The sequence below is a fragment of the Mustela nivalis genome, assembly GCF_964662115.1.
Source record: "Mustela nivalis genome assembly, chromosome: 7".
NCBI lineage: Eukaryota > Metazoa > Chordata > Mammalia > Carnivora > Mustelidae > Mustela > Mustela nivalis.
In genome coordinates, this window is record NC_139026.1 from 132,738,719 (window position 1) to 132,753,872 (window position 15,154).

Sequence of the window (15,154 nt, forward strand, 5' to 3'; positions counted from 1 at the left end):
GACACAATATAAAGGTATCTTAATAAGATAAACATATGGGTAGCAAATCTTATAATGAGGTATCCATCGATGTACTAACAAATTGAGCTAGTACAGGAGAATGCATAATTTATATCCGAACCACAGTGCATATACATGTAAGCCTGACCGCTAGAAAACCCCATCTCAAAGTACTATTAATATCAATAATATAATCTATGTCCAGGCTACTGAACATGAGCCCCTTCCATTTTAAGAGTTTCTCCACCCAGCAAGCAGAAGAAAAGCCCAAGTCCTGGTCCTGTGTAGTTACGAATCTATCGGGAGATCCTCCCACATTAATAATAAGGGTAACTCGAAATAATGCTCCTACCAACCAAAGACTATCTGGGTGCTAAGCATAGAAAGGGGGAAAAGGGAAGGAAACCAATCTCTAAGAAGTGGCTATGGACCAAACTTCACATAGATTTGTAGGCTGAACATATAATAGCCTGGAAACGTTTTCATTCTAGATCTCAAAAAATCCCCAGTAATAATTTCTGAAGGTCAACAAAGGCAGAATAGTCTAATATACAAAGAAAACAACAACAACAAAAACTTCAAATAACAAAACAAAAAACCCACTCTGAGCTAGAACCACCAGGGTAAAACAAAAAACAACAACAACAACAACAAAAACAAACAAACAAAAAAAAAAAAACAAAAAAAACACAACAACAAGAAAGAAAGAAAGAAAAGAGAAAGAGACTTACAAAAATTCCTACATGGAATTACCAGACACAGATTATGAGACAACTCTGCTTACTATATTTGAAGAAGAAAAAAAGCCTAAACATGATAAAGAGAAAACTATGAGAAGCAATCATGTATACTTTGGTGCACTACTCTAAAGAATTTCTAACAATCAACATGTAAAACCCAAACTGCTAAGAAGAAAATTATTAGACACATATTAGAAGAAATTATCTAAATGCAGCTGAGGAATACTTGGGGGAAAAAAAAAAAGGAAAAAACAGAATTTAGGAGCCATGGGGGACAGAATAATAACATCCAGCACTTGTTTAATTGATCCTCAGAAGAACTGAAGGAAACACTGAAAGACAGATAATATGTGAGGAAATACTAGCTGAAAATTTTCTAAAGCTGATGATAGCCACTTGTCGACACACACAAGAAGCTCAACGAATTGTAAACAAGAAAAATAAAATAATTCTCACCAAGACACATTATTACATAATGGCTTTATTACAAAGATACAGAGAAAATCTTAACAGCAGATATAAAGTTTGCCTTCAGAAAGCCAATAAATCAAAATATGAATTCATACTAGCAAAAATATAACCCAAAAGAGAGCAGGATATTACCTACAATATGTTGGAAGAAAATATCAATATAGAATTCTGTAGCCAGCAACAATCTCTCCAAAAAATGAGAGCAAAATGAAGACTTTTCAGGGAAAAGCAAAATAAAACAAAACAAGCAAAAACCCCAAGAGAACTATAATATAACATGAAAGTAACTTGCAAGTAGAGGGAAGATAAGTAGAGGTAACATGTCTTAAGGCCATTATACTGTTTCAGAGGAGAATAAAATAACCACCAAAGAATTGCAATATCTTATTTAATCTGAAAAGAGAAAATATAAGAAACTCAAAATAAAATAGAAACTTCAAAATAAAGTAGATTAAACAATAAATGTAATTAATTACATTAAATGTAAACAGACAAAAATTTCTAAATTTCTAAATCTAACGATGGTGAACTGGCTTGTTTCAGAATCAATTCTTCCACCCATGAGCAACAACCAGAAAAGCTGGACTAGTACAGGCAACATTCGTGTAAAGGCAGAGAAAGTCTTCAAGGCAAGAGGACTCAAAGGGACAAGATCCCAAAGAGAAGGAAGTCCAGTGAGGAGAGTTCAATGTTTTGCACTGCTTTTCACCACCTTAAGGTTCTTTCTGCTCCGAAAGTACTGGCTGAAAGACTGAGGAGCTGCACAGAAGAACCTCCATCAGTTTCAAAGGGCCAAGAGAGCAAAAATGGGTATCTAAAGCCAGCCAAGGAAGAGGGTCTGGAAAACACCATATGCTGTCAGATGGGGCCTCCAAAAAAATACATTGTGTGAGGAGGGCTAAAAAGAGAAAGCCCAAGTATGTCAAGCGTACAGGTGTGCTGCGCAGATTTCCCTTGAGAGAACCTGCTGTGGGGGACACAGCTGAGGGACAGCCCCAGAGGCCACACCTTCAGATCCACCACCATGGTCACACAGAGGCCACACTTCCCCCCTCCTGCTCAAAGCAGGACTCTGCTGAAGGGCAGTGCTTGCTTGGGTGCTCCTCAGTGGCCTCACTGAGACCTCCTTACATTGTGCTGTAGTCTGGTATATTTCCTACCAAATCCTCCCTTCCCTCTTCTTTCACAGCTGTCAGACCTACAGTATGGTCTGAGGTCTTCCCCTGCGTCTCCTACTCCCTTCTCCTTCACAGGCATTACTCCCAGTAAATCTCTGGCATGTCTAATACTGTCTTGCCATCTGTTCTTGTTCTGGCATCTGTTTCTCAGAGAACTTGAACTGCTAAACCAAACATCAAAGAGACTAAGGTCTACCTTTAAGTAAAGGCAATCCCTGAACAGAGATGGAAAAACCCTAAATACAACCAAAACCAAAACCAAATCTGGCAATATGTGAAAAGTATGACATATTATGGAGACGCTTGGTTTGGTCCAGTAGCGCAATGCTTAACAGTTGGAAAAATAAGTCAATATAATTCACTATATTGAGAGATTAATGGGGAAAAAAGTAAAAGGTTTATGCCAAAAGATGCAGAAAATTCAAACCTTACCTATGGGGGAGAAATATACAATGTTCATAGATTAGAAGATTTGATTATTTCATATTTTCAAATAATCAAATATGGCAACTAATACAAAACCCATTAAGATTCCAAAAGGAATTTTTTGTAGGTGTAGAAACTGAAAACTGATTCTAAAATGTGTATGGTATTGCAAATGGACAAAAATGGCCAATCCAATCATGAAAAACAAAACTGAAAGACTTGCTCTACCTAATAGTAACATTTATTATGTAGTAATTATAGTACTTAAGATCACAATCTTGCTGCAAAGAAAGTGACCAATGTAACAGAAAAGAGGTTGGCAAACTGTGTGTAAAGAGCCAAACAGTAAATATTTTAGGCTCTGCAGAACACATATGGTCTCTGCCGCACATTTCTTTTTTAAACAACTGTTTAAAAATATAGAAGTGTTCTTAGCTTGAAAGCTATATGGAAATGAGGCAGTGGCCAACCCCTGGAACAGAAGAAAGTCCAGAAACAGACCTATGTGTATACAGATACTAAATGATCAAGGTGGGTTACAGAGCAGTAGACAGAAGCACAGACTTCTCACTCAGTAGTGCAAGGCTAAATGCATATTCATATGGGAAAAAAGTTAATCCTGACCTCATACTACATGTAAAAAGAACCAATCACAGGTAATCTGTAGGTTTAATTGTGAATGATAACACAATACAGCATCTTGTAGATAACACGGGAAAATACCTTTGTGGCCATGCAATAGAAGGTATTCTTTTTTTTAAAGATTTTATTTATTTATTTGACAGAGAGAGAGAGAGAGAGAGAGATCATAAGTAGGCAGAGAGGCAGGCAGAGAGAGGAGGAAGCAGGCTCCCTGCTGAGCAGAGAGCCTGATGTGGGGCTCGATCCCCCGACCCTGAGATCATGACCTGAGCTGAAGGCAGAGGCTTTAACCCACTGAGCCACTCAGGTGCCCCAATAGAAGAAATTCTTAAGCAGGACTCCAAGTAGTGGTCATAGAAGGAAAGACTGACAATTTAGACTATATTAAAATTGGGAACTTCTCTTTGTCAAAATTACTAATAAGAAATTGAAAGGCAAGTCACAATTTGATATCTGATACAGATAAAACTAATAAAATCCTCATCAAGAATATTAAAAGAACTCTTACAGGTTAATTTTCTTTAAAAAGAGCACTGATACCTAATATCCAAATAAAGAGCACTCATACCTAATAATCAAATTCAAATAAAAGGTAATCAAGCCCATTAGTCAGGAAAATTAAAATTAACCCACATTCCATATCACTGTACACCTACTAGAAAGACAAAAACTAAAAAGACTGACTAATGCTAAATGTTAGTGAGGATATGGCATAACTGGGACTCTCACACCCTATGGCTGAGTATATAAATTTGTACAATCACTTTGAAAGAAGACTTAGCAATATCTATTACATGTAACTGTATGAATACCTATGACTCAGCATGTCACTCCTGGATAGACATGACCGCTAGAAAAAAGCACAAATGTGCCCAAAAGTACATGCATAAGAAAGCTCTTGGCTGCATCGGTTGAATTAGCTAAACACTGGGGGGAATCTAACTAAAGTTGTGTACGTTCCCATTGTTTTACGTCAACTTTAAAGAGGTACAACCTATGTATGATAAAATGTACCCATTTTAAGTGCTCACTTCCTAAGTTTTGATCCTATGTTACCACCACAATCAAGATAAAGAACATCTCCATCATGCTGGAGACTTCCCTTATGTGCCTTCCCAATGAACTGGTTTAGATTTATCTTTCCTCTCATACAAATGGAATCAGACAGTCTGTACTCTTTTGTGCTTGGTTTCTTTCACTCATCAAAATGTTTTTGACAGCAAAAAGCATGAGCAACAAAAGCAAAAGTACAGAAATTAGATTTCATCAAAATTAAGAACTTTTATGCATCAAAGGGCATTATCAAGAAAGTGAAAAAATCTACAGAATGAGGGAAAATATATGCAAATCACAGATCTGATAATAATCTACTCTCTAGAATATATATAGAACACTTACAACTCAAAAACAGAAAGACAAACAACCTAATAAAAAAAATGAGCAAAGGACTTGAATAGAGACGTCTCTCTAGAGAAGAGACACAAATGGCTAACAAGCACATGAAAAGATGCTCCCCATCACTAGTTATTAAGGAAATGCAACGGAAACCACAATGAGATCCCACTTCACACTCACTAGGTTGGCTATAATTCAAAAATGGAAAATAACAGGCGTTGATGAGGATTTGGAGAAATTGGGACCTTCACACACTGCTGGTGGGGACATAAAAATGGGGCAGTTGCTGTGTTAGACAGTTTGGCAGTTCCCCAAATGTTAAACAGAGAATGACCATTAAAACACAGCAATCCCACTCCCGGATGTATATACCCCAAAGACCTGAAAGCAGGGACTCAAACAAAAACTTATACACACAGATTTGGAGCAGCACTAGTCACAGTAGCCAAAAGATAGAAATAGTGCAAATGTCCAACGATGGATGAATGGATACACGTACTGTGGTCTGTACATGCAAGGCAATGTTATTCAGCCAGGAATGAATTACTGCTACTTGCCACACACGGACAAAACTCAGAAACATTCACACGGACAAAACTCAGAAACATTACACTATGTGAAGAAGCCATATGAAAATGTTATATAAAATATCCAGAACAGATGAGTCCAAAGGGACAGAAAACACACCGTTGATTATCAGGGGATCTGGGGAGGGGAGAAGAGTGAATGACAGCTTAATGGATACAGGCTTCCTTCTGGGGCAATAAAATGTTTTGGAACTACAAAGAGGTGGTAGATGCTCAGACAGGTCCTTTAATTCTGTACTAAATGCCACTGAACTGTTCACTTTAAAATGGTGAATTTAATGTTCTGTAAATTTCACCTAATATAAAAAATAGTTTTGGAGATTGAGCCACAAGGCTGTGTGTGTCCCACTGCATGGATATAGCACAATTTCATTATCGCTTCATATGTTGATGAGTCCTTAGATTGAATCCAGTGTTTGCCTGTTGATTATGAATAAAGCAGCTATGAATACTCCTATATAAACATTTTTGCAGGCAAATGTTTCAGTAATCTTTAGTAAATACCTATGAGTGCCCTTATCATTTCATAAAAATAAGTGAAAAATATCAACAACAGCTCTATCAGTCATAAAGTGCACAGGTATCAAAACTACTAAAAACATCAAAGATGGAAATCAATTGCAAATATTAAAGCAAATGGTGTGGTATCCCTGCTGCTGAGCAGACTTAAGCCAACAGGACATGTTCGATTAGGAAGATGAAGAAGAAAATTAAAGAACAAGTATGAAATGCTAATACGAGGTTAGCCAAAACTGTATCTGAAAGTTGAATTAGAATCTTTTCACACTCTTTACCTTTGAAGGGAACAGAACGCTCTTTCTCACACATTTCCAAGGAAGAATTATGACAATAAAGAATTTTCTGAGAAGTCATGGTAGAAACTGGGAGGAAACCCTACAACCAGATGCTTCAGTTCGTAAGTCCAATACTGCCCTTGCTAGTTACTTGAACACTTCATGCCCCCATTTCCTCATCTAAAAACTGGAGGTGATACTATGCTCTCCAGAAGGCTGATGAGTTAGTCCATGCAAAATTTCAAGACACACTGTAAGTCAGGGGCGGCCACTGCCACCACACTATGACCACCACTACCACCACCGGCTCCTCCTCCTCCTTCTTCTTCAACATCATCACCATCTCTAGTTCCTAAAAGTAACTTCAAGATAATGTCAGACACTTGTGGATAGTCTACTGATTGGTATTAAAAATGAATAAAAATATGTAACTAATTAGTATATTTACCTACCTACAAGAGAAACTCAAATCATTGGAACTGTCAATATAGTTAAAAATGGGTCCCAAGGGGTTTAGTGAATGCTCTACGATGTCAGCAGAGATCCATGGAACTCATTTAGTATTGCTACCTTTTAGAAATAATGAAACACGCTTCTATTGCCTTACTCCACACTATAGAGCATGGACTGCCCATAATAAGAATTTCCTCTTACAACAAACTTTCAGGTCCATTTTTTAGTGTTATATTACTCCGAGGGAATAGGTTTCCAGCCTATTAATGGAAATTAGTAGCATAAAATATACCCAATTTTCTCAGCTTTCCAGAATTTACTTCTTCATTAAATGAAAGACTGTTTGGTCTCTAGGCACAGTGGGTACTGTGCAGCTGGCATAAAATGATGAAATGGCCCAATCAGATTTTGCGCTCAGGGATTTGGAAGTATGATGAGGAGAGAGGAAGGAAGAACATACAGTCAGGGTTGTACTTTACACAGATGACGGCTCATGAAAAAACCAGGTATAATCAAAGTTAACTATGAAAGTCATTTAGAACCTCCAGTGAATACCAGACTCTGGGTCTTTGGAAGATCAGAGCCAAGATTTTGTTGTTGTTACTCTCTGCATTTAGTAGCTTTCCAGGTCCTAATTCTGGTGCCTGTGGCTCCCTACATATCCTGTTGCCCTTGACACTGAATTTGGAGATGCCCTGATGGTTTTTTAGAATTAACACATCTTTCCTGAGGTACTTTGTGGAAGTTTCTATTTCTTTTCTTTTTCTTTCTTTCTTTTTTTTTTTTAAAAGATTTTATTTATTTATTTGGCAGAGAGAGAGGGAACACAAGCAGGGGGAGTGGGAGAGGGAGAAGCAGGCTTCCTGCCAGGCAGGGGCTCAATCCCAGGACCTTGAGATCATGACCTGAGCCAGAGACAGGCGCTTAATGACTAAGCCACTCAGTTGCCCCGGAAGTTTCTATTTCTTGCCACTAAAAGAGCCTTGGTTAAAAAACCCAAACATAGGCTACAAAGCTGTCTAGTCAGAAACAACTGTGATCACAAAACACAAATTTTTACTACAGAGAAAATTTATAATATCCCCAGTTACTTTTTTTTCTGCTATTAATGCTTAAATATAGATTTTAATCCCAAAGTAGAAATCCAACAGTTACTTAAATACCTAGCAAAATGATAAACACATTTTTAAAACATTGGAAATGTCCCTATAATTAAACTGAGACAGAATTTTTACTCACAGAGTAAATAGAAAAGAAATAATAGTAATTATAAACTTTTACTTATTCTTATTTTGATTATTTATGAATATCTTCTCCAGAGACTTAAGGGATAACAGGACAGCAGCAAGACAGCAATTATCTACAAGCAACTATTATCACCAAAAAATATTTTTCTACTTTGATGGCCTTTTTCTTATAAATATTATTTGCATCATAATACCAAAAACTAATCAATAAGAAAAAAATAATTTTAAAACACAAGACAGTACACATATATAGTATATAAGAAACATAATAGAATGGGAAAGTTGGGTAAGGAGAATAATCAGAAAATTAAGTGGCAAAAGAGAGTCCACTAAATTGCCAAAAGGAAAGAACACTAAAACAAAACGTTTCAGCTGTTTCACAGAATTTTGGCATTGTAACAGGATCTCTTAGGAGTTTGAATAAATGTCTGGCAATTACTTCCTCTCCAGTGATTCTAGGCTTTACACTGGAGGCTGGGATTCCATTTCATTAAAACAAAATTTACATAAAAGGATTTTGTAATCTCACTATGCTTGAAAATAAGTTTTAAAAGAATATAAAACTGTAAAATAAAAATCATAATGTTCAGTTGAATTAAAACAATAAACTAAATGTAGTTTGCCTCTAAATTGGTTGCATTCTCAAACAAATGATCTATAAAGAAAAATTTTCACATAAAATATATTCTCATGGTTGATTGATGGTTGAGTTGAAAAGGTATTATGAGTGCTGTAGTTCAGTGAAGTAGGCCTCGGAGGACTAGCCCGTGAGCCACTACCAATGAGATGACAGGAGCAAACCTTGTTCCTGGGAGGCAGAGGAGCAGAGCACTAGGCACTCCTTAACTCAATGAACGTTCTGAGTCCACTGCTAGCCAGGCATTCAGAATTGAGTAGTAAGTGCTGACTGTTCCCATAAGGTGTTCAGGGCTTCTAAACTTGGAATATCTCTGACTTTTATATGAATTCTTTGTCTTTAGGTATCCACAAATATGGAACAAATTTCTTTGTTTTTGTTTTTTAAGATTTTGTTTATTTATTTCAGCCCCACTGAGCAGGGAGCCTGATGCGGGGCTCGATACCAGGACTCTGGGATCATGACCTGAGCCAAAGGTGGATGCTTAATGACTAAGCCACCCAGTGGCCCCTAAACTTCTTTGTTTTTAATTTTCTCAAGGCAGAGAAATATCACAGAATTTCATAACATACTAAATATACCCTATTTCATCCACTGATTCCTAACTTTACGTAAATCAAACTATTTTTTAAAAGATAGCATTATTTATTTTAAAGATTTATTTATTTGAGAAAGAAAGCGCATGTGTGTCTGAGCAGGGGAGGGAGAGAGAGAGAATCCTCAAGCAGACTCCCTGCTGAGTGTAGAGCCCGGCACGGGGCTCAATCTCACAACCCAGAGATCATGTCTTGAGCCAAAACCAAGAGTCTGATGCTTAACCGACTAAGCCACCCCGGCGCCCCCAAAGAAAGTTTTACTTTTAAACAAAAACAAATGAAGGAAAGTTAAGTAAAGAGAAGAAAGATGGCAGAGTTCAGTGCAGATGAACTTCTGAGTTAGACACCTGCTCTAGAAGTTCAGCTCGGTTCTTTAAGTGGTGTGATCTTGGGAAGGTCATTTCACATCTTTCTCAGCCTGGGTTTCCTCATCTACAAAATGGGAATACTGGCTCTCACCTCTCAGCATTATTATGAGTATGAAATAGGATAAGAACATATACTATGATGCCTGGCATGGATTAAGTCTTCAACCAGATGGTGAATATAGCTTGCCTTGTGTAGCACAGGATGTTGTGCGCATGGCCTCTACCTACACGCCAGAAGCCCCACCCCCACAGTCAGTCAAAATGGCGACAGTCAAAAATGGCTACAGATATTGCCACATGTCCCCACGGAGCAACTGAATGCAAAGTGGAATCCTATGACAAAGAAAGGACCCTAGGAGAAAGACTGGTAAAACCCAAGTAAAGTCTGTAGTTTAGATAGCAGTATCATACCAATGCTAGTATATTACTTTTGTTCACTGTGCCATGATTATGTTAGTTGTTGAACATTAGGGGAAGTCAAATGAAGGATATATGTAAACTGTGCTATTCTGGCAACTTTTTTTTTCAAGTCTCAAATTATCTAGAAATAAAAGTTTTTAAAATGGGTGCATTTTATTGTATACAGATTTTAGCTTATTAGAATTCATATAAAATTAAAACAAAAATATGTGGATGTTATTAAAAAATATCCCTATCCCCAGCCTGATTCTCCTTTTAAACTCATTAAATATAATGCTTAAGTCAGGAGTAAGATTAACTACAAGAAGACCTAAAACACTCTACCTTTCAGTATTTGAGTCAATAAATCTACTAGATAAAACACACAGCATTTCTTACCTAAAAGAATTATTAAATTTATATGATTACTAATTAAATAAAAATATCAGATTAGTTTCCTCATAATCATTTCTGTTCCTCCACATAAATACTAATATATAATTAACAATAAAGTCATCACATGTTCAAATCATGATGAGACAATGCATCCATAAAACTCTGCAGTTGACAGTAAAATTATTTGATTTCCATGACTCTCACATCTAAGAGTTATACAGTTAGACTCCAAAAACAGTATCAGTTCATTTAATATTACTTCAAGAGCAGAAAAATATGTAAATAAACATTCAGAGAAAAATTAAAACTTTTATAGCATACCTCCTCTGTTGCCATTTTCTTCATCCTACAATATAAAAAAATACAGCCATATATGAATACTTAATTATAAACGCTAGTGACATCACAGCAAGGTTCAACTCAATTCAAACCACCCTCCCCAAAGTGTTCCAGTAACAATCTCACTAAGTGCCCTTTCCCAGAAGGACAGCGCTTTCACACACAAGGTAATAGGGGAGGTTGAGAGAAGACAAGAAGAAGGCAGGAATGATTTTGTGGAGTTTTTTCAGTAACTTGAAAATAGATATTATTTTGTAGAATGATTTCTCTTACCTTATATGAAAATTGAATTGCAGACTCTGGGGGATACACAATAAAATGCCTTAATGTAAAACCAAAGCCTTGAGATGTTCTTTTCAACATAACTGTTTTGGGACCTGGCCAGGAGAATGTTTCATCTTCGGACGGTGATACAGTTTCACTTTGTTCTTTTCCATCTTTAGTTTTTGATACCTAAAATAAGAAGGTATTTAAAAGTTAACTTGATAACTCAATACACTTACTCACTTAGGAAAAAAAATCGTACGTAAACATATAATCACCTGAGCACAGACACAAACCTAAGGGAGAAAAGGGAATCAGGTTCTTCATATTATAACAAATCATGGAAAGCATCAAAAACAGAATTTTTTTCTAGAAAGGGATGCTATGAGAGTTAGTCAGAAGCAAGAAGGAGCTCTTGGAAATTAGAAATATAATGGGCTTAAATTTAAAATGCAATAGAAGGAATGAAGCTAACACCACAAAACAGAAGCTATGAAAGAAAAGATATGTAACTTTTGAGCGCCTGGGTGGCTCAGTGGGTTAAGCCACTGCCCTCGGCTCAAGTCATGATCTCAGGGTCCTGGGATCGAGTCCCGTATCGGGCACTCTGCTCAGCAGGGAGCCTGCTTCCCTTCCTCTCTCTCTGCCTGCCTCTCTGCCAACTTGTGATCTCTTTCTGTCAAATAAATAAATAAAATCTTAAAAAAAGAAAGAAAGAAAGAAAAGATATGTAACTCTTACTACTAAGGCAGAACACTGAAACTGTTATCAGAGTCCAACAGAAACAAACGTTGATTAGAAACTAATAGACAAGGCCTTCAAGTTCTGAGCACAAATCCAGTATTCATGTAGATAATCCTTCCACTCTCCTGGCCATCCAATAGTTTGATCTCTCCTCCACTCTTGGTTTTCATGATTATAACTGAAAACCCTGTGCAATTTCAAGTAAGATTCCACTTTTCATTTCCTCTCATTCCTCAGCTCTTCTAAATCTGCTAGGTGGGGCTGCCCCTCCTACCTCCTCCCTGTCCCTCACCAGCCCACGTTCTCACTTCTCTCCGAAGCTAGTTCAATTCACTCCTTTACCTTTCTCGTGCGTCCTCAAAGTTGCCTGACAAAACCTAACGCTGGATAAATAATTACCATTGCCTACTCGGGACCTGTACCTAGACAGCCGAACAAGACTGGCATTAAAAAAACAAAACAAAACAACTAAGCTGTTTTCACTCTAAGTTCATAACCACTAACCTCAAGGGAGACTTTCCGTGTTGTCTGTCAGTAATAATACCGTTCTCCCCAGTCCACTCACGCTACGTGACTATCCCATCCCTTCTCCTCCAGCCTCGCCTGTAGCTAATGACCCTGCTTACGACTACACTGAAAAAACACGAAGCATGAGATGAGAACTTAATCACTTGCCACATCTACCACTTACCACCTGCAGTGGGAGCCATGTTTTCCTCCCTTCCTTCCCATACAATCCTGCTCTGATGGACCATTCTTCTAGGGCCCCTACCTGTATACTAGATCCCTCTTAATAGTCAAAGATGTGGTTCCCACAATTCTCCCCTCTCTTTCATATCATCTATTTTCTCTACTATAGCCCTATCACAACACACACATTAAATAAATTCTTTAATTTTAAAACAACAACAACAAAATTGTGGAACCACACAGCCCTCTCCAGTTACCACCTTGTTTGTCTGCTGATTCTTTAGACTAAAATTCCTCTAAAGTTGACTACGGTAGCTCTCTCCATTTTTCTCCTTGCATTTCCTCTGGGTCCCCCTGAATCAAGTTTTGTCTCCACAATTCCCTGTTACTGCTGTCCTGGTCAAGGTCAACAATGGTTTCTACACTGCTAAATTGAGCAACCGATGTTCAGTTCTTGTCTCGTGTGACATATCGACTGGTTCAAGGATTGCGCTGCCCTTTTTGAAAATTTTTCTCCACTTGACTTTCCATACTGATTTTATTCCTAATTCATGGTCTGTTTCTTCTGCCTTCCTTGTTACTACATCATCTGCTAAACTTCTGAACTTGGGAATACCCAGGGCTCAGTCCATGGATTTTTCCAGCTCTATTCTGTCTTTTGGTAATTTCATCCAGTCTCATTCTTTAAACTCCATTTATATACAGGTGACCCCTAACTTCCAATCTAATAGGTATCTCTTACGTCTGCATTGCTACTAAGATTTTGTATTAAATTACAATTCCAAGTTCATCTTAGCAGTTTTGAAATGTCACTTTTATCAAACAGCAGATACTTGAATTGCTTAAATTGATTTTATTTTTTATGTTTCACTAGTGAACCTATCTATTCCTTCACAATGACTTGCTTCTTATGAAGGTGTTAAATTTAAAAATTATACTAAGAAGAAAGTAAGTCCAAGAGACTTCTAAATCCTGAATATTTTTATCACATAGTCAGTATCTGGACTGTTACTAGTGACCTATTAATTTCATTTTCTTTTCTTTCTGGAAAGATAGCTAGACAGTAACATTCTCCAACCACACTTGCAGTGAGGGCAGTAGGGACCAAGTTCTACTCAATGGAATGTAAAGAAAGTAGTATACAACATACAAAAATCAACTGTATTTCTACATACTAACAGTAAGCAAATGGTACCTAAAAAATTTTAAACTACCGTTCAAAATATGAAATAATAAGGATAAATTTGACAAAAGATCTGCAAAGCCTATTAAACTACAAAACACTGCTGAGAGATTAAAGGAATATCTAAATAAATGGGAAGATATACCATGTTCATGATTCAGGAGACTCAGTACTGCTATAATGTCAACTCTCCCCAAACTGATCTAGAAATTCAGTGAAATCCCAGTCAAAATCCCAGGAGATTTTTGTTTGGAAGTTAGCAAGCTATTCCTAAATTTACTTTAAAATGAAAAGATTCCAAACAGTCAAAACAAATTAGAAAAAGAACAAAATTGGTGCACCTGGAATATAAGACCTCAAGACTTACACAGCACCATAATCAAGACTGAAGCCACGTATGAAGACTGTGCATCTGAAGCTAATTTATCATAAACGCAGTTTAGTTTATCCTTCCTTCTAGGAGTTAGGGATTTTGCTAGAAAAAGGAAGTAACAGCAAACATCAACATGGGAGAGTCAAACGGAGTCTCAACGTGATCATATGATCAGGTGAAATCTGCAGGATAAAGGTTATTATTCTGGGCTGAATTACTCAAATAGCTAAGATTTAGAGTGGTGACTGGACCCTCCCTTTGTGAATCAAATGAGAGAATCCTTTTACACATGCACACAAGCCACCCCCCAATTTATTCAGTAAGTGAATATTGAGCACCTACTATATATATCCAATGCTATTCCACCCAGTGAGGATATGAGGGTAAATAAAATATACATAATCTGTTTTCTAAATTAAGCTTCTTATTTTGAGATAATTACAGATTCAGATGTATGGGTAAGAAATTAACACAGAGGGTTCTCCTTGATCTTTATACAGTTTCCCTCAACAGTAACATCCTGGAAAACTCCAGTAGGGATCACAACAGCATCATGACATGGATACCATCCAGTCATCTCATCCCCAGCAGAGTCACTCATATCCTGCTTATGTTCAGTTCTACGCTGCAGTTTTGTCACTTGTGTAAGCTTGTGTATCCACTACTGGTCAAGGGACAACAGAGCTCTGTCATCACAGAATCTCTCCTGTGACTCGTTCATAATCAAATCCACCCTCTCCCTTCAGCCCTCACCCAGTCTCTGACTCTAGTTAACCACTACTCTGTCCCGTATTTCTATCATTTTGCCATTTCAAGGATGTCATACACGTGGAATAACACAGTCAGTACACTTTTGGGAATGCCTCCTTCCACTCGGCAAATTCTCCGGAGATTCAGCCAAGCTGCTGCCTGGGTCAACACCTCGCCCCTTTTGTGGCCGAACTGTACTCCAAGCTCTGGATGGACGGAAGTCTGTGTAAAGGACATCTCCTTGTTTCCAGTTTGGGGCTACTAGGAATAAACAGGTTATGAGCCTTCATAGGCAGGTTTTGTGTGAACATAATTTCCATCTCTCCGGAATAAATATATCCAATGGCTGGGTCACAGGTACCGACATCTTTATAAGAAACTGCCAAACTGTTTTCCAGATTGAATATAGATTTTTACAGTCCCAGGATGTATGAGAGATCTAGTTGCTTTGCTTTTCTTGACAGCATTGGTACCATCATTAT

The 15,154-nt window shown here is 37.5% G+C and overlaps 1 protein-coding gene across 6 annotated transcripts in view; it reads right to left on the reverse strand.

Annotated features, from left to right (window-relative positions):
- ARHGAP21 (Rho GTPase activating protein 21) overlaps positions 1-15,154 on the reverse strand; it is a 137,575-nt gene that overhangs the window by 65,255 nt on the left and 57,166 nt on the right. For all 6 annotated transcript variants that reach the window (XM_082740846.1, XM_082740850.1, XM_082740848.1 and 3 more), the window contains exons 3-4: positions 10,942-11,121; positions 10,651-10,675 (exon numbers count right to left, since the gene is read on the reverse strand). In XM_082740846.1, coding sequence (XP_082596972.1) covers positions 10,651-10,675; positions 10,942-11,121 — 205 coding nt within the window. The remainder of the gene's footprint in view (positions 1-10,650; positions 10,676-10,941; positions 11,122-15,154) is intronic.